Genomic DNA, 27075 nt, shown 5'->3' on the forward strand with positions numbered 1-27075 from the left:
AGTTAAGTGACTTGCCTAGGATTACACAGCTATAAGGGGTCAGAAATAGGATTTAGGCACTGGATTCCTGAACTCCAGTTTTTTGTTTTTATTTCTGTGGCATAGGGGTCTGGGAGGGATGAGATAAAAGCCAATTACTGATTGGGGGATCAATGTCTCTGTCTCCCCCCACAGCCCTTTGGAAGATGTTTAGGAGTATCTTTCTATTTCTATTTCCAGGTCATCAACCTATTTCTTATATGCAGTTAGGTGTGTAACTGTGTTTCTGAATACATGTACATTAGTGTGTGTTTGTAAGTTAGGTGTGTATGTATTTGTGGTCATAAGTAGGTGTGCTTATGTAATATGTTTAAATACTTCAATGCACAGTGTATGTCTGTATCTGTGCCTGTGTCCATGTGAAGAGCAGTTAGAGAAAACTTTTGCAAAGATTTCTTGGGGGTGGAGGGGTGGGGGACACTTGGCAAAGTTCCCATCCTAGAATCCTTTGTGCCAAGGACTATCCCAGTTCACAACACAATGAAGTATCTGGCTTTTCCCCTCCCATTCTGAGACACCCAGCATATAGAGGAGTGTGTGTGTGTGTGTGTGTGTGTGTGTTTGTTTGTGTGAGTGTGTGAAGGGTGGTGTAATTTCTCCACCCAGCTAAGGAGGGTTTGCTCTGGATTCCCTGGGGTGGGGCTGGAGCAGCAGGGACCTAGCCCGGCTCCCAGAGCACACAAGGAGCTAGTCGGGTGGAATGCTTTGTGTTCGGGCAGTTGCCATGGGGATAGAGGTCCAGCTTCCAGGCAGCTGTTTGGGGCTGGGGGGTGGGGAGGTTAGGGAACTGGGGGAAAACTTCTGTCCCCAAAGCTGGAGTCCACCATTGTTCCATCCAACCTCCCTGGACTGGGTTGGGGGTGGAGGGCATGAAGATAATATTGAGGAGAGGCTAAGAGCTCTCTGTTAATCTCCTTTATTCAGCTATCTCTTTTCTGGGGCTCTTTAAGATACAGAGGAAGGAAGGGACAAGGTCCCTGCCTCTCTGGATGGGCTCAGTTTTCTGGGAGAGACACAGCATGAACACAAAATAGACAGATTACAGCTACAGACAGAAAAAGAAATCAGTCCCACAGATAGCTAGCTATGCAGGTTCTACATCCCTTTGCATAACAAGTGAATTCCTGAAAAGTTGGGCAAAGACACGAATTCTTGTAAATTGAATCAGATCACATTTTAAGTGCACCAGGAAAGCAGACTTCGTAAAGGAATCATATAGTAAGATTCCATTAGCTTTGTCATCTGATCAAGAGTTTTCCTCATTGGGGTTTGCTAAAGTGAGATAGGTCTATTGGAATAATAGAGACAACACAATGGTGCAGCAAATAACTGGAAAACCAGCCTGAGTCTGGAAGCGCTAGGCCCAAGGGCCACCCATGATATAAACTGACTCTGTTACTCTGGGCAAGACATTTAACAGCTCTGAGACTCCAGGCATCTCTATAAGGGGCAGAACAGGTGCTTACCTGCATTGGCAGAGGGGGGTTTCTCAAGGGGAATTCCTTCTGCTGGTGAATTCACAGAGCCAAATAAAGAACAAGTAACATTTACTTATAGAGGCTGTTCCAAAAGTATTAGTAGAGAGAACACTTTCAGTATTGCCGACCAGAAAAAGTTGGTGGTACCTGAGCTAATTCTTTTGGGACAATGCCTTAAAGTTGGTTTGGTTTTGTTTTTTCTTTTAAATTGCTTTTCTTGTGAACCTTAACAGTAGTCAACAAACACAAACATTTCAGTATCCTCCATCAGCCTCGGTTTCTTCATCTGTAAAATTTACATGGTGATGGTCTAGCCCCTAGCCCAGTGCCTGGCATATAGTATGTGCTTAATTAATGCTTGCTGACAAACACCTCCCTCGCTCCCCCCAAAAAGACCTAGTAGCGTTAAAAAAAAATAGCTTTGCAAACCTTAAAATGCCATGCAAGCGCTATTATTATTATATATACAGCAGAACAAGAATAAAGTTGCACACAGAGCTGATGGGTTACAACAGCCCTGCAAGGTAGCGAGTGTTTGATCAACGCAAACCCTAAATTAGAGGGAGCAGAGGTGCCAAAGAGGTTGAAATTTACTTTGGGGGGGAAAAGTCTTATGCTTCTTTTGAAGAAGCCTCCTTCCCTAGCGGCACTTGTCAAGCAGTCAGCCAATGAGCATTTGTTAAGGGTTTACCACCTGGAGCACTGGGACTGGCTGTACAAAGAATGGCAAAAACAGGGTCCTCGCCCTCCGGGATCTCGCAGACTATTGAGTGATGGGAGAACTCCCATTTTGATGGGAGGGGGAGCTCCATTCTAATGAGGGAGGGGGCGTTCTCACAGTCCATTGGGGGTAGGGGAGCTCATATTCCAGTTGGGATTGGCTCACATTCTAATGAGGGGGGCTTCATTTTAATGGGGGAGGAGAGTTCACACCCTAATGGGGTGAACGAGATCAGCTATGCCAGAACAGACTATATGTAATATAAAATGGAAGGTAATCTTGGAGGGAAGGCCTCTTGAAGAAGGTGGGATTTGAATCGAGGCCAGGGAGGGATGGGGAGGAGGTGTGGGTAGCAGGCGGGGAGCGTGCCAAATATGGAGGGCAGCCGGTGAAAGGACCCTTAAAATAGGATTTGATTTATTATAAGATGTGAAATGCCGGCCCGACTCTTCAGGTATAAACTTGTTATGAAATCTGAGATGCCACGTGCACGTGCCTCGACTTCCTTCTCCACGTGCCCCGCCTTAGTTGGGCGCGCCTGCGCACTGCTTCTCCCAGGAGTCTGGGCTGAGGTGAGGGTGGGGGAGGGGTGAGTTCGGGACCGGCTCGAGGTCCCCCGATGGGGAGCGCGATCTCGAAAGCCTCGTTCAACCCCGTTGGGCTCCTGTCTCGCGATCTTTCCGCTTCCCGCTCTCCCGCACGTCCTTGCTCCCTCGTAGTGGCCTCGCGCGCTTCTCCGCGCGTTTTCCGCTCATGACCCCCTCTGTCTCGCCCCGCAGACGGGGCGCACAGCGTGAGCGCCCAGTGCGTGCTGCGGGTCACCATCATCACGGACGAGATGCTCACGCACAGCATCACGCTGCGCCTGCAGGACATGTCGCCCGAGCGCTTCCTGTCGCCGCTGCTGGGCCTCTTCATCCGCGGCGTGGCCGCCACGCTGGCCACACCGCCGGACCACGTGGTGGTGTTCAACGTGCAGCGGGACACGGACGCGCCGGGCGCGCACATCCTCAACGTGAGCCTGTCGGTGGGCCGGCCGCCCGGGCCCGGGGGCGGGCCTCCCTTCGTGCCCTCCGAGGACCTGCAGGAGCGCCTCTACCTGAACCGCAGCCTGCTGGCGGCCATCTCGGCGCAGCGCGTGCTGCCCTTCGACGACAATATCTGCCTGCGGGAGCCCTGCGAGAACTACATGCGCTGCGTGTCCGTGCTGCGCTTCGACTCCTCGGCACCCTTCATCGCCTCGGCTTCGGTGCTCTTCCGGCCCATCCACCCGGTTGGGGGCCTGCGCTGCCGCTGCCCGCCGGGCTTCACCGGCGACTACTGCGAGACCGAGGTGGATCTCTGCTACTCGCGGCCCTGCGGCCCTCACGGGCGCTGCCGCAGCCGCGAGGGCGGCTACACCTGCCTCTGCCGGGAGGGCTTCACCGGTGAGCACCTGGGGCGGGGGGGGGGGGGGAATTATGCGGGGGGGGGCGGGGGGAGAGGGAATAAAGCTAGGTGGGGGGAGTGGGATGGCAAGAGGTGATGCATAGCCAGGGGGGTGGGGAATGGGGGGCATGGCGGGGGAGGATGATGCACAGCCAGGGAGGTGGGGATGATGCACAGCTGGGAGGAGGGGAGAGGGAATAATGCAGAGGGGGGAGGGAGACGGGAGGGGGAATGATGCATGGGGGGGAGTGATGGTGGAGGTCATCAATGGGGGAAGATGGTTTAGAATGAAGGGAGATGCCCGGTGATGTGGGTGGTTGGGGGTGGGAATGAATGCTCCTGGGTGGGGAAGTATTGGGGGTAGAGTGATGAGTTGGGGGGAGGGGTTGGAAGTGGAGGGGCATGCCCCTTGATATGAAAGTATGGAGAATAGAAATGGTGAATAGTGGAATAATGATAATGGTGACACAGAAGAAGTTGGTGTTGAGATAGAAGTGAAAAAGGTGTTGGGAGTAAAGAGAACGTCTATTGAGGACAGCGTGAGAGTGGAGGGATGGAGGGGTGCAGGAAGAGGATACTGGGAATGAAAAAGGAGCTTAGTGATGGGGAGGTGTTGGGTGATGGGGAAGCCAGCCCAGTGACACTTGGTGACTAGGGCAGGTGGGGCTCTCCCCAGTAGATTCAGGCTCCAGGGCAAGGAATAAGGTACATCTATCTGTGCATATTTAAAGGTGGGGCAAAGGTTCTCATCCTGCTTACAGTGTCTCAGAAAGATGAAGTGATTTGCCCATGGTCACACAATTAGAGTTCAGTGCAAGGTATATTTAATGGCTGCTGTTTGTAAGTCACTATGATAGATGGTATGAATACAAAAACATATGGAAACGATCCCTGCCTCTAGGGGCTTCAGTACAGTGGATGTGGGGTGGAGTGGGAAGGAATATGACATGTACAAAGACAGATGTGGTATAAGGTAGGGAGTGGTAGGGGCAAAAGAGATTCTGACAGAGCTCTGGGAATTTTGGAGGAGAGAGAGATCACTTTGGGCTTGGGGGATCAGGGAGGGCTTTGAAGGGGAAGTGGCACCTGAGCTAAGTAAACCTTGAAGGAAGAGAAAGATAGGGAAAGTTAGAGGTGAAAGAGGAGTGCTTTTCAGGCATGGAGTATGGGATGGCATGTCAAATTGAGGGAACACCTAGCATTCTAGTTTGTCTAGAACAAAGAGTGTTTTAATTATTAAGAACCTTAGGTGTAAGGCTAAGGAATTTTAATTTTATCCTAGAAATGGTTGGGAGTCACTGGAGGCTTTTGAGCAGGGGAATGACATACCCATAAGGCACATGCCCTAGGCTTTATGGAGATCATTTTGACACCTTTGTGACAGATGGTTTGGAGAGGAGAGAGACTGGAAGCAGGGAGACCAATTCTTATCCAAGTGAATCAGAGGTTCTGAGCCAGGGTGGTGGCTTTGTGGGAGTAGAAAGAACAGATGTGAGAGATGCTGAGGAGGTAGAATAGACAGGACTTGGCAGATGAGTGGATGTGAGAGTGAAGGAGACAGAAGAATCCAAGATTAGCCGTCTGAGAGGTTGCCTGTGTGCTCCATATTGAGAGGGAAGTTTGGAAGGAAAGTGAATATTGCTGTAGAGACCAGCCTGAAGGGAGGAAAGGGGGTAAGAATAGGGATTGTGGATTGGGAGAAGAGCTGAAGTTGGAGAGGGGAGGTTGGAGTGAGGCTGAAGATCAGGTTTAGGTGGAGTAAGACAGAGGGAGATAGTGATCAGAGAGGGGAATCTGAGTTTAAGATCACAGAGGTGGAACAGTTATGGCAGATGGGGAAGTCTAAGGTGTGACCACTCCTGTAGGGGACTGAGGTAGACTGGAGATGTAGGTCATGAGAATTGAGGAGGTGGATGAGCCAGGAGGCCAAGATGTTTGAAGGGTTGCTGGTGTTAATAAGGGAAGCACAAGAGAAGGGAGGAGAGAGGAAGGCTTGGGGTTAGCTACTGAACTCATTGAGAAAAGAGGGAACATGCCCTGGAGATGGGTAGGTGCTGGCAGCAAAGATATGGATGGGGAAAGGAGAAGGGAAGGAGTGGAATTCAGAGGAAGAGAAGTTGCTTCATGATGGAGGCTGGAGCAGTATCTGGAAGTGGGGGGGAGGGAGACGTAATCCACTTCTTTTCAAGTTTGGTGAGCAAGCCACCAGCCCTGCAGGAAGGCTGTGTGCCTGCAGCAGCAAGGCAGGCTTCTGTGAGCTCCAGAAGATGGGTAGGGAAGCGTGTAAAAGGTAAAAAGATAGAAAGCCTGGGGAAGGGAGGAAAGAAAACGAGCCTTTACTCAGTGCTTCCTGTGTGCTGGGCACCGTGTTAAACACCAAGGATATAAAAAAGCAGCCCCAACCTTTTCCTCAGAGGGCTTACATTCTTATAGTTTAACAAGAGAAGCTGAGAATGGTGGAATAGGGGAAGGAGAGGACCAAGCAGACTGGAAGTGAGTTTGGGGGAGGTAACAGGAGGAGGGCAGAAGGGTCAGTCATTGTGGTGACCAGGTCGTCCTGTAACTCCAGGCATCGTATGGCATCTATTCTGTCCTTACACACCTCTTTACTGCCCTCTTTCTGAAGGTTTGGGGCCGTTGGGGGGAGGGGAAGGATACCGGCACCACCACAGCAGGGCTTCTCTTCCTTTCCAGCTGTTTTTTGTTTTGTTTTCTTTGTTTTAGTTTGCACAGGTCATTTCCAACTCCAGATGGAGCTCCCTCTATTGCATGGAGTTGGAGGTAGGAGGGTTGATGCTAATGGTGGTGGTATTTGAACCCAGTGCTCCTGATTCTGAGTTGAATGCTCTGACCACATCACCACGTGGGGTAGACTTCACTGAGATAATTCTTCAACATTTTAATGCTGCAGGAATCAGGCTGAAATGACTACCGCTTAGAGGAGTTTGAAAAGTAGTAGGGCTATCCCTTTTGCTTGGTGACTGAGATGGACTCCTGGCTTGATCTAATGTGTATGAGCCTTAGGATAAGGGTTTTGTTTTTGTTTTTGTATTAGCCGATAACCCTAGGGTACTGAAAGCCTTGGAACATGTGACTGTTAAGTCACTCTTAGTGATCTTCAAAAGAATGTGGAGACTAGAGAGAGGAACCTCAGGAATGGAGGACAAATAAGTAAACTTCCAATCTAGGTGAATCTGCTTGGCAAATTCCTGGCAAACTTATGGAAAGCATTACTAGTTATTAGTTACTGCTAGTTAGCATATAGAAGAAGCAGAAGTGATCACAGAGAGCCAGCAGAACTTTGTCAAAAACAGGTCACTTCTGGGGCAGCTAGGTGGCACAGTGGATAGAGCACCAACCCTGGAGTCAGGAGTACCTGAGTTCAAATATGGCCTCAGACACTTAACACTTACTAGCTGTGTGACCCTGGGCAAGTCACTTAACCCCAATTGCCTCACTAAAAAAAACCCAAAACAAAACAAAAACAGGTCACTTCACAGGGGATCGTCCCCCCCGCCTTTGGGAAGTGTAGGATGGGGGAACACAATTAATAGATTAATACTTTCAACAAAGTATTTGATAAAACATCTCATTCTTACAGAAAGGATGGAGAGATATGAGTTAGATGACAATAAAATTAAATGGATTTGGAGTTGGTTGAATGGCTAAACTCAGAATAATCATCTTGGTAAGGGGTCTCCATTAAAAGTCCCAGGGATCCATGCCTAGCCCTGCTTAATGTTTTTTATCAGTGACTTGGATAAAGCCATCTTATTTGCAGATGCACACAGCTGGGAGGAATAGCTAATAGAATGCTTGACAGAGTATGGATGCAAAAAGATCTTGACAGGCTAGAGTAATGGTTCTCAGTGTTTGGTTTGATGACTGTTGGGCATCCCTGAGACCTTTTTGGGGGTCCTGGAACTATTTTCATAGGTCAAAACCACTTATATGATAATACTAAGATGTTTTCATTTCTAATATGCTACGTGTCAATAACTGTAATCCCCCATGGAGGCAGCAAGGTGGCTAAGTGGATAGAGTTCTGCACCTGGAGTCAAGAAGACCTGAGTTTGTCTGGCCTTAGACACTTACCAACTGTGAGACCCTGGGCAAGTCATTCAACCTGTTTGCCTTAATCCACTGGAGAAGGAAATGACAAATTATTCCATTGTCTTTGCCACGAAAACCCCATGGACAGCTTTGGCATGCTATGGTCTGCAAAGTCACAAAGAGTTGGACATGACTGAATGACTAAACAAAAGCTCCCCTAAAAGTCCCACCCTAAACAAAAGGCCCCCTCTAAACAAAAGCTCTTTGGAGTCCTTTTGGACTCCTTTTGGAGTAATTTTAGAATATAAGGGGTCTTGAGACCCAAAAGTTTGAGGACTCCTTCATTAGAGCATTGGGCTGAATATAGTTAGATGAAATTTAATAGGGATAAATGTAAATTCTTACACTTGGGGTCAGCAATTCAACTACAGAAATAAAGAGCAGAGAAGGCATGGCTAGATAGTGTATTGCCTGAAAGAAATCTGGGCAGTCTGGTAGTTTTGAAAGCTCCATATGTCAGCAATATGATTTGGCCGCCAAAAAAGTTAAAGCAGTCGTGGGCTGTGTTAAGAAAGGCACAGCTTCCAGGGCCCCATCTACAGGCTTGCATTCAGATCTCAGCCTTTGCTGTAAGAAGGATATGGATAAGCTGGCATGTCTAGCAGTGGGTGGACCCTGGAACCCCATTCCATGTGGAACAGAGGATATGGCATCTGTGTTCAGACAATATTGAGGGGCTGTCATTTGAAAGGGGTTAGATTTATTTGCTTGGTCCTCCAGAATAGAACCAGGAGCAATGAGGGGAAGTTGCAGAGAAATAGGTGTAGGTTTGATGTTCAGAAAACCTTCCTAATAATTGAAGCTGCTCCCATGTGCAATGAGCTGCCTTGGGTGGCAGGGGAATCATGCAAACCTTTACTAAGTGTCCTGTGCTCCTTAGGACCAGGCCAGATGCAGGGAGTACAAAGACAAAACTGAGGAGCTTACACTGTCCTGGAATTCTTCAGACAGTTTGGCTGCCCACTTGCTGGTGTGTTGGAGAAGGGCCTATCAGTTGAGTTGGACTCTCTTCCAGACCTACTGGGAGTCTCTGACTGGAGCAGCTTGGGCTGTTGGACTAGTTGCCACCTTCCTGAATTCCTGCCTAGGATCAATAGGTGCCGAAGCTCAGAGTCAAAAATTATTCTGATTTACTTCTGGGCTCTGAGTCATTCATTCATTCAGAAATATCTTTATTGAGTGCCTGTTGTATTTAAGGTTTGATACAGTAGGCTCTAAGAGATAAAAAATAGTGAGACCCCATGCCTGTCCTCAAGGTATGTGCAGCCCACTAAAGAAAATAAGATATGTATACAAATAGTGATAATACCAAAGATGAAAATTCTAAGTGTGAGCTATTATAGCAGAGATGTGGGTAAGGTGCTGGTAGTGGTCACAAATGTGAGAAGACTCGGGGATCAGAGAAAGTATTACAGAATCTCAGAGCTGAAACAAATTTCAAAGGTCATCCCCTCCACAGTAATGCTGTCTGTGTGGTTGTCCAGCTCTGCTTAAACATGGCATCTCAGATCTAGATCTGGGAGGGACCTTAGAGGTCATTGAGTCCAATCCCCTTTGGGTCCTCAAGAAGGAAAGGGACTTGCCCAGGGTCATACGGTTATTAGTGAGGCCGGATACAAAATTCTTTCTGCCTTCAAGGCCAGTCTTCTGTCCACCACACCATTGCCTTTCATCTCCAGTGGTGTGGAATTCACCACTTTATGAGGTTGTTCACTCTATTGTTGAACAACTCTAATTATTAGGAAATTCTTCTATGTACATAAGTCAGTGATTCAGTTCAACAAATACCTGCTGTGAGCAAAGCACTGCTTTTGTCAAAGATACAAAGATTTAGTTGGCGCTTAATAAATGCTTGTTGATTTTTAAAATGGCACAGTAGTGGGGCAATGTGAAATGTACACAGGGAACAATAATATAGGGCAGGGGTGTGACAGGAACAAAGGTGAGAGCCTGGCAGAATGCTGGAGGGAGATTTGGGGAAAGAAGAGGGAACTCTCAGGTGGGGATTGTGGGGGCAAGAGAGAGGATCAGAGGAGACTGTGGAAGAGGTGGCACCTTGATGAGCTTTGAAGAAGAAGAAATCAGCAGTTAAAGAGGGACTACATCCTGAGAATGGGCAGACATGATGCAGGACGTTTGGTTGGAATATGTCTGAGGGTAATGGGAGAATGCTAGGATTGCCAGACCAAGGAGCCTTATTTTATCTGGAGCATTAGGGAGCCAGGGAGGATTTTGGTGTTTTGGTGGGGGTTTTTTTGCAGGGCAATGAGGGTTAAGTGACTTGCTTTAGTGTCGAGTGTCTGAGTTCGGATTTGAACTCAGGTCCTCCTGAATCTAGGGCCGGTGCTTTATCCACTGCGCCACCTAGCTGCCCCAGGGGAGGGTTTTTAAGTAAAGTGACATAGTCAGACTTGTATCTTAGGAAGATTATTTTTGGCATCTGTATGAATAATATAAATAACAATAGCTAACCCATATGTCATGTTTTACATAACATATTTGATCATTCTCCCCATTTTATAAGTGGGAAAATTGAAGCTGAGAGAGATTGAGTGACTCACCCAGGGTGATACAGTGGACGCCCAAGTCCAGTGTCTTCCCTATTCCCTGTACCACCCAGCGGCTGAGAAACTAATACCTCCTGTAACATAGGCTTTGTCCCACTCTCTGGAGCTCTGTAGGACAATTCCTACAAGCCTAATTCCTCTTTTCTACATATCAAGTCTTCAGATATGTAAAGGCTTCATAAAGGAGCTAGTATTTTAGTTGAGCTCCCCTCTACCCCAACACTATCCCCCTCGACAAAACAATCTCCCTAGGCTCACATTTGCTATTTATTTTCCTTCCCTAGACCTGAGAGTTGTAGAGAACTCATTTTATTTACTTCTTACCCAAAACATTCCCACCCTGTGCCCCCAAGAAGTCATTCTACATCCTTTGGAAGGCCTTCAAAGAAGAGACCTTTTGAAGCCTCTTCTTGAAGCCCTTCATTGATAAGGAAGTCACTGTCTATAAAGGCAGTCCATTCTACTTTTAGATTTTCCAAATGCTAGGAAGCTTTTCCTGAATTGAGTTGAAATATGCTTCCTAATTCTGGAACTAGTTCTGCCCTGTAGGGTTGAAAAAGAAATAGCCCAATTTCTCTTCCATATGTCAATCTTTTAAATATTGGAAGCCAACTATCACTTACATCTCAACTCTTTTCTTAAGGAGCAAACAATCCTAGGTCCTTCAGATGAATGAAAAGGCATTGGTTAAACACTACCTTCATGTGTCCTAGGTTTGAGGCTTCTCACGATCCATGCCACCCTTCTTCTGGTATGCTCTTGCTTATCAATGCCTCTGTAAGAATCTAGTACTCAGAACAGGACATACTTTACTTTAACAAAACCTCAGATTGCTTTAGCTTTTATGGCTTCCCCATCCTCTTGCTGAGAGATCATGACATGATAACTAGAGAGCCAGCTTTGGAGTATTGAAGATGTGGGTTCAAGTTCTACCTCTGACATATCCTGATGGTGTGGCCCTGGGAAAGTCATCTAACCTCTTACTCTTAATGCCCCAGGCTACTCTCTTAAGGCTATAAACTGCAAGACAGTTGGAGATTTACATTGATAGAAAATTCTTTGCCAGGAGTTCACTACACAAATGATTTCACAGGTCTTGGCCAAAAAAATCCTCTTGCTGACCCCTACTAAATTTGTAGGCTCCTCTAGATTCTTTTTGGCATAGACTGTAACCCAGCCACATCTTCACTCTTTACTGATGGAATTGACTGTTTAAGTTAAGTATGAAACTTTACATTTATCATTATTAATTTCATCTCATTAGCTTTAGTACACTGTTTCTAGCTCATTGAGATATTTTTAGATCCTGATTCTATAATCTAATGCATTATCAATTCCTTCTAGCTTTGTGTCATCAACATATTTGACAAGAGTAATACAAATTGAGTTATAACATCAACTGGACTTGGGCCAAGGACCGAGTCCTGCAGCGTTCCACCAGAAATATTACTTTGGGTTGACACCAGTCCATTGGTAATCAGCAAGCATTCTCTGGGTTGGGTAACTCGAGCAGTTTTTAATCCAGCTTGTTATCTCATTCTCCAGTCTTTGTTGCTTCATCTTGTCTACAATAGCATTGTGAGAGATTTTGTCAGACGCCTTGCTGAAATCCAGATGGACTAAGTGTCTGTTGATTTTACCTTTATCAAACTTCTCACGTATGACCCCCTCTCTCCTCTAACATTGCTACCACCCTGGCGCAGTCCCTTATCGCCTCTTCCCTAGACACTGTAGTAGCAGCTTGTGGGTCTCCCTGCCATGAGTCTCTCCTCTCCAGTCCTCTCCCTGGCTGCCAAAAGGATCTTCCCATCACCTCTCTGTCACCTCAAGGTCAAATGTAAGATCCATGGTTGACATTCAGAGTCCTTCCTAACCTGCCCTCCCTCACGCCAGTCTTGTACTCCAACACACATTCTTCAGGACAGTGACACTGGCCTCCTGGCTGCTCCTTGAATGTAACTCTCCATCTCTCCACTCCAGGTATTTTCACTGGGACATCTGTCATGCCTGGAATGCTTTCCCTCCTCACCTCTACCTCCTGGCTTCCCACAGCTACAGGAAGACTTTGGCAATTCCCCTTAATTCTAGTGCTTTGCCTTTGTTGATTATCACCAATTTATCCTGTAACTTGTTTGTACGTAGTTGTCAGCATATTGCTTCCCATTAGACTGTGAGCTCCTGGAGAGCAGGGACGCTCTTTTGCCTTTTTTTTTTTTTTGGTCTCCCCACTGCTTAGCAAAGTACCTGACACATAGTAGACACTTAACACATGCTTATTGACTGTAAGACTGTGGCACCCCAGCCAGTATTCTAAATTCTGTCAAAAAAAGAAAATTGTATTTGTTGGACCTGGTTTTTAATGAACCCAGTGGCTCATAGTGATCACCTCTGCTTTTTAAATCCCTACAAGCATTCCTTTTTTTTTTTTTTTGGGTGGGGCAATGAGGGTTAAGTGACTTGCCCAGGGTCACACAGCTAGTAAGTGTCAAGTGTCTGAGGCCAGATTTGAATTTAGGTCCTCCTGAATCAGGGCTGGTGCTTTATCCACTGTGCCACCTAGCTGCCCCAAGCATTCCTTTTTTTTTTTTTTTAGTGAGGCAATTGGGGTTAAGTGACTTGCCCAGGGTCACACAGCTAGTAAGTGTCAAGTGTCTGAGGCCGGATTTGAACTCAGGTACTCCTGACTCCAGGGCCAGTGCTCTATCCACTGCGCCACCTAGCCGCCCCCCAAGCATTCCTTTTAATAAGCCACTTCAGAATTCTTCCCCACTACTGCCACTATTTTATCTTCTTTCTTCTCCCATTTTCCTTGCCTTTCTCCCAGCCTTCCTCTTTACTCTCAAATCAATTCAATTGGTCCAGCATTTATTAGAATCCTGTTGTGTGCCAAGCACTGTCGGGGTTCAAAGACAAAATAAAATGAAACAGCCTCATCATCAAGGAGTTACATTCTAATTGAGAGGAACAATATGCACACAGATGAATCAATGTGAAATCTGTAGAAAAATAAATTCAGAAAAGGGAGATAGGATGGGATGTCCCCCATACAAACTACAGTTTGGCTTGGACATAGAGTGTGTGACAGGCAGTCATGTGTAGTAGTGACTGGAAGGAGAGTTGGGGCCAGATTTCAGAGCGCCTTGAGTCTCAAGAAGAGGACTTGGCGTTTTATCTCAGGGCAGTAGGGAGCTTGTGAAGCTTCTTCAGGAAGCAGGTGACAAGGAGTAACAGTTTGGCTGCTGGGTGGAGAATGGATTTGCAGTAAGGAAAGGGTGGTTTCAGGAAACCCAGTCAGGGGAAAGCTGTCCTCTTTCTTTCTTTTCTTTCTTCCCATCCAGCTCTTCTTTCCCAGAGTTCCCGGGCTCCTCTGTCCCTTTGTTCTTGCTACTCCCCCTCCCCACACGCATCAGGTCTCACCCACTTGTTCTGTTTGGGTCATGTCTGGCAGGAAGGAAACTTCCCCCCCACCCCATGAGGGGATGGGGAAGTGTCAAGGGATAGGCAGCTCACACAAGGGGGATGGAGAGCCTGTGTGCAAATGCTGGCCCTGGAGCAGAAACATACTTAGAGCCCTTCTGTCTCCCTAGCCAGGCTTTTCAGCCCCATCTTGCCTGCCAGGTTCCTTTTCTACTGTAGGTAAAGAAGAAAAGAGGGAAGGGGGAAAAGGGGTGCATGAAGAGGGGGAGGGGTAATCTTTGTCCAGGAGAAGAGGAGGAGGAAGAGGAAGGGGCTCAGACTCAGGTGGGAGGACAACAGTTTCCATGGTAATGAGCTGGTCAGCAAGCATAGGATCTGAGAACTCATCTCTAGAATCTGGGCCTATTGGATTGCTTGGTTTGGGTTGGGGGGAGAAACAAGGAGGAGGATAGAGTGGGGTGAGTAAGGGAATCAGGGGTATGAGATAGGGAGTAGGCCTATGATTCTACTAGACTTTATATTAACCCCCATCAAGAGTCCACTTCTCAGGCCTCCAGCCCCAGAGCATCCTCAGACCCTTCAAGGTCCTCTATCTTAACTCCGGATCCCAGAAGAACCAGTGTAAGTTCCTTGATTCTCCCTCTCTGGGGAACAGACTCAGATTATAGTTGGGTCCCATGCCCCTCCCCCACCTTTTGGCTATTCCTAGTTAATCTGAGTGGGAAGCTGTGTGTGCCTTGCCCCTTGGGAGAGAACCTGATCTTATTTCCCAACAATGACTGAAATTGAGGCAACTGGGAGGAGGAGACACTGAGCTAGTATCCTCTGCATCTGTCCAAAGAACCTTCATTGGTAGTCTTGCTGCCCAAAGCCACAGGGCCAAGGGGGCAATGGGCCGAGGCTTCTGGGACTTTGCAAAGTTATAACCTGTGTTGATGAAGTTTAAATCCCCAAGTGAAATAAGTTTGGTATGTAAAACTCTATCTGGTAACATGAGAGGCTCAGAGGGACCATTGGGGAGGGAAAGGGATAGAGTACTGTGCATTTGTGGGGAGGGAGAGTTGGAACAGTTTTGAAATGATAGGGAATAATGGAGAGTATGGGAGCAGTGTAGAGAGAGAGACAAGGAGGGGATGATGGAGATGGGCTGGAGCTAGGAGGGGTCTTACAGCTTGTCTTGTACAGTTCCCTCATTTTACATATGAAATGAAATAAGTCAGACTGCCTATGTTACAGAGAAGGGTAATGGCCTCTGTTGGATGTAACTCATATGCATATTGTGCTTTCAAGTTGGGAAAGTTGGGATAGATTTACCTTTCTAGAAACAGTACTCTTTCCAGCATGAGTGTGTTCGTGGGGAGTGGGGGGATGTCAAAAGGAACACTAGTTTGGACACTGGTGAGTTTTGCTGGCTGTGTGTGGCAAATTTGGCACTTCTGGTGCAGTGGGCGGAGAGCTGTCCTTGAAGGCAGAAAGTCCTGCCTCTGGCACATGTGACTGTAGCACCCAGAGCAAGTCACTTCCCTTCCCAGGGCTCTAGGCCCAGTGGTGTCAAACTCAAATAGAAAAAAGGGCCACTAAATGGGGGCATGTTGACTCAGAAAACCACATGTTAACATTATCTGTTTTTATTTCTTTTTTATCGTAAAAATATTTTATTATTTTCTAGTTACATGTAGAGATAGTTTTCAACACTTGTTTTGCTTTTACTTCTTTTGTTAAATATGTCCCAGTTACATGTTAGTCTGACTCAGCCTCACTCCATTGTTCTGGGCTACATGTGAGGTACCTCTGAGCAACTCTCTTAGACTGAAAGCTGCAGAGGAGGTATCAGCCTACACTGGCAGAAAGCATTTCCTCACTGGAGGGTTGCCTGTACTGATGAAATTCAGGGTTCAGTCTTCATCCTTATTAGATTTGACCCAGTATTCTAGCCTATTAGGACCATCCTTCCCCAACTTTGCCATCTACCATCCTAGCCATTCTGACTAGCTTTGAGTTATCTGCAGACTTAGTCATGATGCCATTTGTGCTTTTTTCCAAGACTTCAATAAGCATATTAAATGGTACAGGATTGAGTGCAGAACCCTGGGGCTCTCCATTAGAGGGGCTCCTTCCACTCCCCTTGGATATTAGTTGCTACTCTTTGGGTCAAGCTGTTCAGTCACTCTCACATTCATCTACCTGTCCTGTCAGCTGTCTGGAGTCTTCCTGATGGGGAAAAAGGAACAGCACCAGGGAAATTTCCCAGGTGCTGCCTGGGATGCCCTCTGTCCTCCGTCTGCAGATTCATCAGGAATCTTTAGCTTCCTTCAAGGCCCATCTCAGGTGCCACCTCCTCTGCAGAACCTTTCCTCATTTTCCTAGTTAGTGTTCCCTCCCTGCTTAGTCAGGCACTGTGCCAAGTCCTAGGGATACAAAGAATGTAAAAAACAGTCCCTGCCCATGAGGAGCTGATAATTTGAATGGGAGAGACCCCGTGCAAACATGCAAACAACTATGTACTTACAAATTCTACACAGCATAAATGGGTGGTAATCTCAGAGGGCATGCACTAGCATTGGGGAGGTCGCAAAGGACCCTTGCAGAAGGTGGGATTCAAGGGGAGCCTTGAAGGAAGCCAGGCTGCATGGGTAAGGAGGGAAAGTCTTCCAGGCATGGGGGACAGTTTGTGTGCGTATCACGTGTGAGGAATTTCAAGCAGGCCAGCATTGCTAGATCTAAGATTGTGTGGAGGGGAGTAAAGTATAACCTGGAAGGTGGAAGGGGCCAGAATGTGAAGGGATTTAAATCAAGCACCAAAAAGCCTTTTCTATTTGATCCTGGAGACAATAGGGAGCCATTGGAGTCAGTAGGGTAGTAACATGGTCACACCAGCACTTTTGGAAGATCCCTGGGGTAGCTGAGTGGACGATGGTGACCAATTAGAACCCTATTACAGTAGTCCAGGGAAGAAGTGATGGGGGTCTGCACTGTTGTGGACGTTCTGCTAGCTTAGGTCCTAAGCTCTTTAAGGACAGAATCTATTTCCTTTCAGTCTTCATAGTGGCTATGGCATACTTGGTGCTTAACAAACGTTGGATTGAATTGAATCAGATACTTGTTAGGAAGTTATTGCAGTATGGAAGCCTGAATTGGGATTGTGGCAGAGGGGATGGAGGTGAGACATTGTCAGGAGACATTCTAGAAGTAGAATGGTCAGGCTTTGATATCTAGTTGGATTTGAGAGGTGAGGGTTGTGGGAGAGTCAGAATAATGCCATCACATGTCATGGAGGGAAGGTGGGGGGAGACAGGATTAGGGATCGGTCAGGCCAGTGTGTATGATGGGGTTGGGAATTAGGAAGACAATAAAGCAGTGGGGTCGGGGCATATAAAGTTGAAGAGAATGAAGGGATGAGGGATTATGGAAGAGAGGGGGCAGTGTATATGTCTTTAAGGTTGAAGATTGAGTCAGGGATGGGTTGTACATATGTGTGGGGATCTCGGGGTGAGACAATGTGTAAGGGAACAAATGGAGAGAGGGATTATTGGAGAATGAGTTGCATCTGGGACATGGGGTGTTAGGAAGGAGGACGTTGGAAGGACTGAGGTCCAGGTGCTACTGAATTCTTCCTTGTAACCTTCTGGGTATCTGAGATCTTGGATGGTGGTATTCTTGGTCCAGTGGCTATGCCATGGAAGCTGAACCTGATGCTCATCCCTACCCTGCCTCTCCCATTGTCTCAGGCGAGCATTGTGAAGTGAGTGCTCGTTCAGGCCGATGCGCTCCTGGAGTCTGCAAAAATGGGGGCACTTGTGTCAACTTGTTGGTTGGTGGTTTCAAATGCGACTGCCCATCAGGGGACTATGAGAAACCTTACTGCCAAGTGACCACACGAAGCTTCCCAGCTCGATCCTTCCTCACCCTCCGAGGCCTTCGGCAGCGCTTCCATTTCACCCTGGCCCTCACGTGAGTGATGGTGGGGAGAGGGCCCAGACTAGGGAGGGGCAGTCCCAGAGAAAAGGGAGAAGAGTCTAAACTAGGAATTTGTGGACCCCAGGCAATATTTGAAAATTGTATAACTTCCTCTCATCCTCATCTACAAGTTTCAAACTTGTGCCCTGCCCCAGCATATGTTTCTGAGAGAGTAGTGTGACATAGTGGAAGGAGTGCTGGACTTGGAGCAGGGAAGACCTGCGTTTATATCCCTCCTCTGATGGGAACTGACTGTATCACCTTGGGCAAGTCATTTACTTAATCTCTCTTGGACTCAATTTCCTCATTTGTAAAATGGAGATAATAATAGTATCTCTTTGGCAAGATTCTTGTGAGGACTTGAGATGATCTCTGTAAAATCCTGTGGAAGCTTTATGGGACTATTTAGATGTGAGCTGTTAAATGCTATCACTGTCCGTCAGAGGCTGTAACCCTTGCCTGTCACACATGGAATCTGACTTAGCACAAAAGGAATATGTGCCGAGAAGAGAAAGACTTTGGGCACATCAAAAGCATGTCTGTCTCTAAGAATGGAGAGGTGGGGCCTTGTAATCTCATTGGTCTGAGAAATTCCCAGGTGAGGATCCTGGGTCCACAGCTCCTTCTCTGCAGTTATCTTCTCACAGAGTTGCCCACAGCACTGAGGAGTTGGGACTTGCCTAAGGTCACGTGGGGTCATAGGTGGGGTTTTCAGTCAAATTTCCCTGACTTCAAGGTCAACTCTCTGCTGCCCTGCCTTGTGTGCACTTACAATGTACCTATAATTATATATAAAAGCACGCATTTACAAAAAGCAGTATTAAAGGGATTCCTTGTTTGGGCCCCAGAATGTTGAGCTGTTTACTGCTCTTGGTTTTGGTTCTGACCTGGAACATTAGGACCCTAGTCCTGCCTGACATTTCCACAGTGATTGATACTTTCTCCATTAGTTTCCCATCAATGTATGATACATGATCCTCATAACAACCCTCTCAGGTAGGTAGGGTGGTTGGTGAGATTCCTGTTTTACATGTGACTAACGTGGGACTACTGGATGCACCACGGTTGTCAGATAAGCCTAGAACCCAAGTGTCCTGTGTTTTCAACTAGTGCAAATTAATAACAGATCTGCTTCTGGCTGTTTCCCATGGGGAGTCCCCAGAAGAGAGGAAGCCCTTCCTTGGGGAAGAGGCTGCCCCCTGATTCTTTGACCATAGCCACCCCCTTCCCATGTCCCTGTTCCCCCAGTCCTCAGCCCTGACAAGTTGGATGTGCCTGTCCTCTTGCTCACCCCAGCTCACTTGAGGCTTGCCTATTTCTTCCTCCTCGCCCCACTCCCCAAGCAGGTTTGCCACAAAGGAGCGGGACGGGCTTCTTCTGTACAATGGACGCTTCAATGAAAAACATGACTTTGTGGCTCTCGAAGTGATTCAGGAGCAGGTCCAGCTCACTTTCTCTGCAGGTGTGCCCCTTCTCTTCTCCCGGGCCCATGCATTCGTCCCAGGCCTAGCTCAGACTTGACTTTGCATGCCTCTCCTGAGGAAAACATGTCCTCCCAAAGGGTGCCTCTTCCTACCCAGCCCCTCCTCCTTCACCAGCGGGTCTCACAGGGCCCTGGTTCACTTCATCTTCCTTTTCCCAGGGGAGTCAACCACCACCGTGTCCCCATTCGTCCCTGGAGGAGTCAGTGATGGCCAGTGGCACACCGTCCAACTGCAGTACTACAATAAGGTGAGGCTCATCCAGACGCCGTCAGAGGAGGGGGCAGAGAAGCCTTAAGGGGGTCATGATGGCTTTCGGAGATGTGAAGGTTTGTCATGGGAAAGGGGATCGGATTTGTTGTGCTCGGCTCCAGGGGACGAAACCCTGACCATTGGGTGGCCCTCAGAGAGAGAGAGAGATGTCGGCTCCTTGTTGGACAGTTGGGGCTCTTGGCCTCCAGCGTCAGCAGCATGACAGTGATGAGAGTGCTGGCTTCAGCACCCGAGTCCTCCACATACCAGCCTTGTGACCCTGGGAAAAACCCATCACTTCTTAGTTATTCCAGGCAACTCTCTTCAGTTATCTATCAGTTATCAGCAGAACAGCTGCTGATTTGCTTTGCTAGGGGAATGTTCTTACCAGGATTTCTCTATACCTTTGAACAGACAAAGTAAATGAGAACCATCTCAGAGGAAAATGTGCTTCCTTGGGAAGCAGTGGGCTCCTCATCCCTGCTTGTGGAGGAAGGTACAGGACTGATGACTGCTGAGGGCTGGAATAGATACGGGGTCTACAAATGTAGGCTTCACCAGACTGCTACCAAGGTCTGCACGACATGAAAAATGCGTGTGACATGAACTCATGGACAAGTGAACCCCAAAGTCTGAACAGCCTTCTTCAGAATCTTCTTTTTTACATCACTCGGATTTCTGAATACTTCCTTCCCCAACTTAGCCATGAAGTCATCTCTTATAATAAAAATAAATAGGAAAAGGAAAAAGTTGTTCACCAAACCAATCAACACATCAGCTGGGCCTGATGGTCTGTAGGCATGATGCGCCACACCCATAGTCCCTGTTCCCCACAGAGGCTTAGCCATTCTCTGGGGCCAGGGCTGGTTCTTGGACATATGCCTCCACCACCGCTGCCACTGATGGAGTTTATGTGGTGGTTATTGTGCGTATTCTTTCCTGGATGCCATAGACTTGATGCTGCATCAGATCCTGGGCCTTCCCCTGCTTCTCTGAATTCTTCCTAGTCTTAGAGCACAGTGCTAGGGTATTGGCTTTGTGCAGCATTTTTTATCCAGTGGTTCCCCAGTGTGGGGCTTCTTCAACATTTGCCAATTGTGACCCCGGGCATACAGGTGTATGAGATAGGCATACGTAACCTTTGACTCGCCACATTTTTGTGCCCCCCACATTCAGTTATGAGACCTCTATATGGGGTCACAAGCCACAGTTTAAGAAGCTTTGCCCAGTGGATGGTTATCTGATGTGTTTCCATAAACAGTGGCGTTCTCAGTATTTTGGTAGACAGGAGAACATACGTTTGTGTTACCATTGTCTGTGGGGGAAATACCTAGCCATGGGATGTCTGGGTGACAGAGTGTGGGTGTTTTGGTCCCTTTCTTGGCGTGGGTCCAGATTGCTTTCCAGAATGTTCAAGTTGGTCTCCGGCTCCAGCAGCCGCAGCGTGTCTGTGTCCTATCAGTTTCACTAGTTTGCTGGGGATGAGGGGAAACCTCGGCTGTTTGATTAAACCAGCCCCAGGTTTTGTGCTGTGGGTGTGGTCCCTGGTTATGAGGTTACAAATACAAAAACACAAGGAGCCATCCCTGCTTTCACCGGCCTTGTGCTCTTCTGAGGTGCTGGGAAGCGAAGCAGCTAGGGTGCATAGTTATAGAGAGAATTCTGGGAGGCAGCGAGTCCCAAGTGCAAATCCTTCAGTGGGACAATGAAACTCATTCTTTTCTTTGGTAAATTGAGGACAGTAATAGCACCATCTCACAGAGTGGTTGTTAGCACCAAAAAGATAAAATATGTAAAGTGTTTTGCAAACTGAAGTAAATGCTAACTCTGAATGGGCCACCTGCTCTCCCAGGGGCATTTGTGTTTGAGCAGGCTCTGCCCTCATCACCTGTAGCATCCCCTAGATAGCACTACAAGAAGGGCCCAGGATTGAATGTGCCTGGGTGTTAGAGTGTCTGACCATGCCCGGCTGCACCCCTACCCTGAGCCTGACTCCTTCCCTTCTTTATCCTCCACAGCCACTGCTGGGGCGCTCTGGGCTCCCACAGGGTCCCTCAGAACTGAAGGTAGCCGTGGTGACAGTGGATGACTGTGACCCTGGTGTGGCGCTACGTTTTGGAGCCGTCCTGGGGAATTATTCCTGTGCTGCCCAAGGCACTCAGGCTGGCAGCAAGAAGTGAGAGGGGGTGGGAGGCAGGGGCTGGGTGCCAGCCCATGCTGGGCCTTGGGGTGGGGGAAAGGAAAGAACAGAAGTCTAAAAGCAAAAGAATTGGGTTTGGGGATAGCGGAGAAGTTATGGGGGCCTGGGTACAGGTCAGGGCATTCTGACTGACTGGGGATGTCCGTGTCATCCTAAATCTCTGTCTCCTTTCATCACCAACCCTGCCCAGGGTTTGCCAACCACCCCTTCTGAAGCCTGAGCTCAGACCAGCTAGAGGTCAGCCTAGGGAGGAGGTTCAAGAACTCTGCCATCTTCTCCTCTCTCACTTTTGTCCTCCTGTGATGTCTGGATCAGGTCCCTGGATCTCACAGGTCCTCTGCTCCTGGGAGGGGTCCCTGACCTTCCTGAGAGCTTTCCCATCCGTACCCGCCACTTTGTGGGCTGTATGCGAAACCTGCAGGTAGATAGCCGGCGTGTGGACATGGCTGACTTCATCGCCAACAATGGCACTGTGCCTGGTACGAGGGGACAGGAGTGGGGAGGTATTGGGTAGGGTGAGGATTCTCCTTCAGCATAGCTGTGGTGAGGGCCAGCTACTGTCTGCTCTGCCAAGGGCTGTCCAGGCACCATGCCCACCCTGAGACCCTCTCTCTCTTCCAGGGTGCCCAGCCAAGAAGAATGTATGTGACAGCAATACCTGCCACAATGGGGGCACCTGTGTCAACCAGTGGGACACATTCAGCTGCGAATGCCCTCTGGGATATGGTGGCAAGAGCTGTGCCCAGGGTAAGCCGGCGAGTTAGGGCTGAGCATGAGGCAGGCTTTGCTCACTCTGACCTTCTGCTCCTCCTCCAGGCTTGGGAGCTGGGATGTCTCAGAGAATGAGTGAGTCCATTTGTGGGTGGAAAAGCTTGCCCGGGCGAAGCTGCCCTGGGGTGGGCAGCAGAGGAGACAATGGGCCCAGTCAGACTGCGGGTATGAGCTTGGCTCCCAGGGTGTGGCGGGAAGAGATAGTGTGGGGCTGGGATTGGGGGATAGTAGGCAGGGCAGGGATCTGCCCCACATGGACAGCTATGCCCTATAGGGCATACCCTGTCCGCAAGGCAGAAAAGTTCCCTTGATGCTTTAGCCATTTCTTCCCCAAATTCTCCAACCATTGTCCCACTTCTTTGACTTCTCCAGAGATGGCGAATCCTCAGCGCTTCCTTGGTAGGAGTTTAATGGCCTGGCACAGCTTGGCACTTCCCATCACCCAGTCCTGGCACCTCAGCCTCATGTTCCGTACCCGCCAGGCAGATGGTGTCCTGCTTCAGGGCATTACCAGAGGGCACAGTACCATCACCCTCCAGGTTGACATTCAGGGTGGGATTGGGAATGGGTAGGAATAGAGAAAAGGGGATGGATCCCTGGGGTAAGAGCTGGGATAGGCATTGGAATCCATAGCTAGGAAGGCCCTTGTTGTCTTTGGGGTGGACAGCCAGTGCCATCTGCTGGGCACATGCATTACAACACTCTGTAGGTTGACCTGAAGGGGTGGGGGTGCTGTAAGCAGCTGAGGAACGGAAAAGGGGCAAGCTGGATAAAAGCAGTTCCTGGATGACGTTTGATCTTCTCTGCTCTCTCCCTGTCCCAGATGAGAGAGGGCCATGTGATGTTGAGTGTGGAGGGTACTGGCGTCCAGACCTCCTCTCTTCGACTGGAGCCAGGGAGGGCTAATGACGGGGACTGGCACCACGTGCAGCTTGTGCTTGGAGTCAGCGGAGGTGCCCGAGAGCCCGGTCATGCCGTCCTGTCATTTGATTACGGGCAGCAGCAGGCAGAAGGCAACCTCGGTCCCCGGCTGCACGGACTGCACCTCACAAATGTCACCGTGGGTGGTGTGGTGGGATCTGGTGGAACTGTGGCCCAGGGCTTTCGGGGCTGCATGCAGGTGAGCATCAGGGAGGGAGGTGGAGAGAATGCCCTTTCTCCCAGTGGCCTGCCCATTTGGACTGACCCTTCTTCATCTCAGCTCTGTCCCTGGGCTCTCTCCCTACTCTGAGGGATGTGAATACTGCCTCCCCTGCCCCCAGGGCGTTCGAGTGGGTGAGACAGCAGATGGCGCCAGCGGTCTTGACCCCAGCAGAGCGGAACGTGCCAATGTCGAGCAGGGCTGTAGCCTCCCTGATCCTTGTGACTCAAACCCCTGCCCCACTAACAGCTATTGCAGTGATGACTGGGACAGCTATTCCTGCAGCTGTGATCCTGGTACTGAACTGGGGAGTGGGGGGTAGTTGGGTGGTCAGGCACCTTGGGGAGTAGGGGACCATGGAGAGAGGCAGGGTGGGACACGGGGGGAAGAGGAGGTGAGCAGAGAAATGATGTCTTAGTCTGTGGCCTCAGGTTACTATGGTGATAGCTGTGCCAATGTCTGTACCCTGAACCCCTGCGAGCACCAGTCTGTGTGTACCCGTAAGCCCAGTGCACCTCATGGCTATACCTGCGAGTGTCCCCACAACTACTTTGGACCATACTGTGAGACCAGGTGTGTAGCCTTGGGTCAGGGAGGGGTGAGGGGGTTGTGCCCGGGGTGTTGATAGTCTTCATGGGTGGCTGGGATGTTGCAGAGGGCATTTCTGGGGGAGCATGGGACAGGCCGTATTGGGGCAGGAGACCCATCCTTACCCTAATGTGAATGCATTTAACAGTCACTGATGGTAGGCAAATCAGAGTCCACCTGGTGTGGTGGACAGAGAAGCAGCCTCAGAGTGAGGCAGGCCTGGGGGCCAGTCCCGCCTTGGACACCTCTCTGCCACCAGGTACAGGTCAGGCACAGGTCTGCACTGCTAAGAGGCAGTGTCTTCATCAGGAATTTCTGGTACCAGGGAAGCCAGGTTTAGTCACCCCAGGAAGTGCCAGACACTTTGTTAGGGGCTGGGAACAAAGAGATAAAAGTGACAGTCCCTGCTGTAGGGGCAGCATCCCAGCTCCCATGCTGCCCTAGTGCCAGGAGCCTGTGACCTTGGGCAAGTCCCTTAAGCTTCTCGGTCTTGTCATCTGCAAGATGGGAATAACAGTAATACCTGTGGCACCGAGGTCTTAGGAGGGTCTAACAAGCTGTGTGAAGTGCTTTGCATAAGTGTCAGATGTTATTATTGTATAATTAGATCACGTTAGATGTTATTCAAGGAGCTTAGCGACTAGAGGGGAGGGGGAGATGAGGAATAGGCTCATTAGGGAGGCATTTGTTACTAAGCTCTAGAGATACAAAGAAAGTTAAAACAGATCATTCCTGCCCTCAGTGGGGGAGATCTCCTGTAAACAATGACATACATGCCAGCAAAGGAAGAGGTGCTAGCCTGGGCTGGGGGGTTGTGGGGGGCATAGGGCCCTGCAGAAGCTGAGATTTGAGCCAAGGCTTGAAGGAAGCCTGGGAGATGAAGAGATAGAAGTGAAAGAGGAGGGCCTTCCAGACATGGGACCATCCAGGCAGGTGACCAGTGTTGTGTGTGAGGAGCAGCAGCATGGCCAGTGTGGCTGGATAAGAGCCTGGAGGATGAGGAAGGAGGAGAAAGAAGGGACTGGGTTGTGAAGAGCTGGGCAGGTCAAACTGAGGGCTCTGCATCGGGTCCTGGAGGTGATAGGGAGCCACTGTGATCCTAGGGGGAAGAAGGTGGTCCTAGGCAGACCTAGACTTTGGTCAGATATTGCAAATAGGGAGGCCAGTCAGGAAGCTATTGCAGTCGTCCAGGTCAGCCTGAATTAGGTAGTGGCCGTAGGAGTGGAGAGAAGGGGTCACGTAGGAGAGATGTTTGAAGGTAGAGATGAAAATGTGGGCTGAGAGGGAGGGCCATTCAAGCTGAACCTTGAAGGAAGTTACAGACTTGAGGAGAGAGTGTATTTTGGACCTCAGTGTCCTTCACACTGTATATTTAATCTGTATATCACAGTGTCACAGAATTGTGGATTTGGAGCCAGAAGGGACCTCTGAGACCATCCAGCACAGCGCTGCCCCTGGTGTAGAGGCCAGAGTGGGGAAGGGGTTTACCCAGGTCCTCCAAGGTAGCCTGTACCAGAGGCAGGCTGAATCCCGGTTGTCTGACTCCCCTACCACTGTAATTAGTGCCAGATTGCCTCTTATACCTGTGGGTGGTCTTTCTCTGCAGGATTGACCAGCCATGCCCTCGAGGTTGGTGGGGACATCCCATGTGTGGTCCGTGCAACTGTGATGTTAGCCAAGGCTTCGACCCTGACTGTAACAAGACAAGTGGAGAATGCCGTTGCAAGGTCACTAATGCTGGCTAGCCTGTCAAGCCCACTCTGCAGAACTGCCTGACCTTCCCCCCCAACTCCCTACCCCTGCCTGGGGGACATTCACTGTCCACCCAAGTCCTTAGCTGCCACATTAGGGATACAGGAAGAATGCGGAATGAGAGGGCGTTAAGCAAAAGGACAGGGGAGGAAATAAGAGGGACTTCCATTGAGACATGTACCCTTCATCGTGCTTCCCGGGCCAGGATTCTGCCCTGAAGGTCCTTACCAAGAGGTCATGGAGAGGGGGCTGCAGGAAGAGACGGTTGTGTCTGGCCTGCCTTCATCATCTCCTTTTCCTCTGCTCCCTCTCCCATTAGGAGAATCATTACCGCCCACTGGGCAGCCCTGCCTGCCTCCTCTGTGATTGTTACCCCACGGGTTCTCTGTCCCGGGTCTGTGATCCAGAGGATGGCCAGTGTCCTTGCAAACCAGGAGTCATTGGGCGCCAGTGTGACCGCTGTGACAACCCTTTTGCTGAGGTGACAGCCAATGGCTGTGAAGGTAGGTGTACAGGTTGGGGGAGATCAAGCTGGGGCCCAAACTGGGCTTTGCAGCATCCTCCTGGGAGGGTTAGTGTGCTGAGAGCTCTGCATAGGGGTTTGAACATATCCTCAGACTTCCAGGGCTTCTGGGAAGACCTCAGGCTACTGCCTGCTGTCCCTTTCCCAGGGATATAATAAAGAGCTTACCCCTAAGGAAACTCCTTTGTCCTCTGACACGTCTGCTGCAGAAGAGGATGATGAGTTTCTGTGGTAGCCCTGTCTCTCCCATTGCAGTGAATTATGACAGCTGCCCGAGGGCGATTGAAGCTGGCATCTGGTGGCCTCGGACCCGATTTGGGCTGCCGGCTGCAGCACCGTGCCCCAAGGGCTCCTTCGGTAGGTTTTCCTGACCCTAGGATGATGCCTGTTGTAAGCCCCATAGGTGAGGCCAGGGCAGGAAGCTTCCAGCAGCTTCAGGGGAGCCACCGCTGATGTCCTGGGCCTGGGCGTCCTGTCCTACTCCCCAGACCCAGAGCCCTTGGCTCACTAGCACTGTGTCAGACTGGCCGCTGCTGCTCAGTTAGCCAGCAAGTACTTACAGAGTGCCTGAGGGCACAAGGCATGGGCTGGGCTGTTGGAGAGAGAAGGATGACACTTGGATAAAGAACCAGCTTCAGAGCCAGAAG

General features: G+C 49.3%; 1 protein-coding gene across 3 annotated transcripts in view; it reads left to right on the plus strand.

The window, feature by feature from the left end:
- CELSR2 (cadherin EGF LAG seven-pass G-type receptor 2) overlaps positions 1-27075 on the plus strand; it is a 50529-nt gene that overhangs the window by 11273 nt on the left and 12181 nt on the right. For 2 of the 3 annotated variants that reach the window (XM_044001322.1, XM_044001323.1), the window contains exons 2-15: positions 3018-3665; positions 17492-17714; positions 19067-19182; positions 19363-19451; positions 21472-21629; positions 21969-22132; positions 22275-22400; positions 22797-22963; positions 23248-23544; positions 23687-23861; positions 23997-24138; positions 25760-25880; positions 26225-26408; positions 26684-26785. In XM_044001322.1, coding sequence (XP_043857257.1) covers positions 3018-3665; positions 17492-17714; positions 19067-19182; positions 19363-19451; positions 21472-21629; positions 21969-22132; positions 22275-22400; positions 22797-22963; positions 23248-23544; positions 23687-23861; positions 23997-24138; positions 25760-25880; positions 26225-26408; positions 26684-26785 — 2712 coding nt within the window. The remainder of the gene's footprint in view (positions 1-3017; positions 3666-17491; positions 17715-19066; positions 19183-19362; positions 19452-21471; positions 21630-21968; positions 22133-22274; positions 22401-22796; positions 22964-23247; positions 23545-23686; positions 23862-23996; positions 24139-25759; positions 25881-26224; positions 26409-26683; positions 26786-27075) is intronic. The other variant, XM_044001324.1, reaches the window with a different exon arrangement.

This window comes from Dromiciops gliroides, chromosome 4, assembly GCF_019393635.1.
Source record: "Dromiciops gliroides isolate mDroGli1 chromosome 4, mDroGli1.pri, whole genome shotgun sequence".
Lineage (NCBI taxonomy): Eukaryota > Metazoa > Chordata > Mammalia > Microbiotheria > Microbiotheriidae > Dromiciops > Dromiciops gliroides.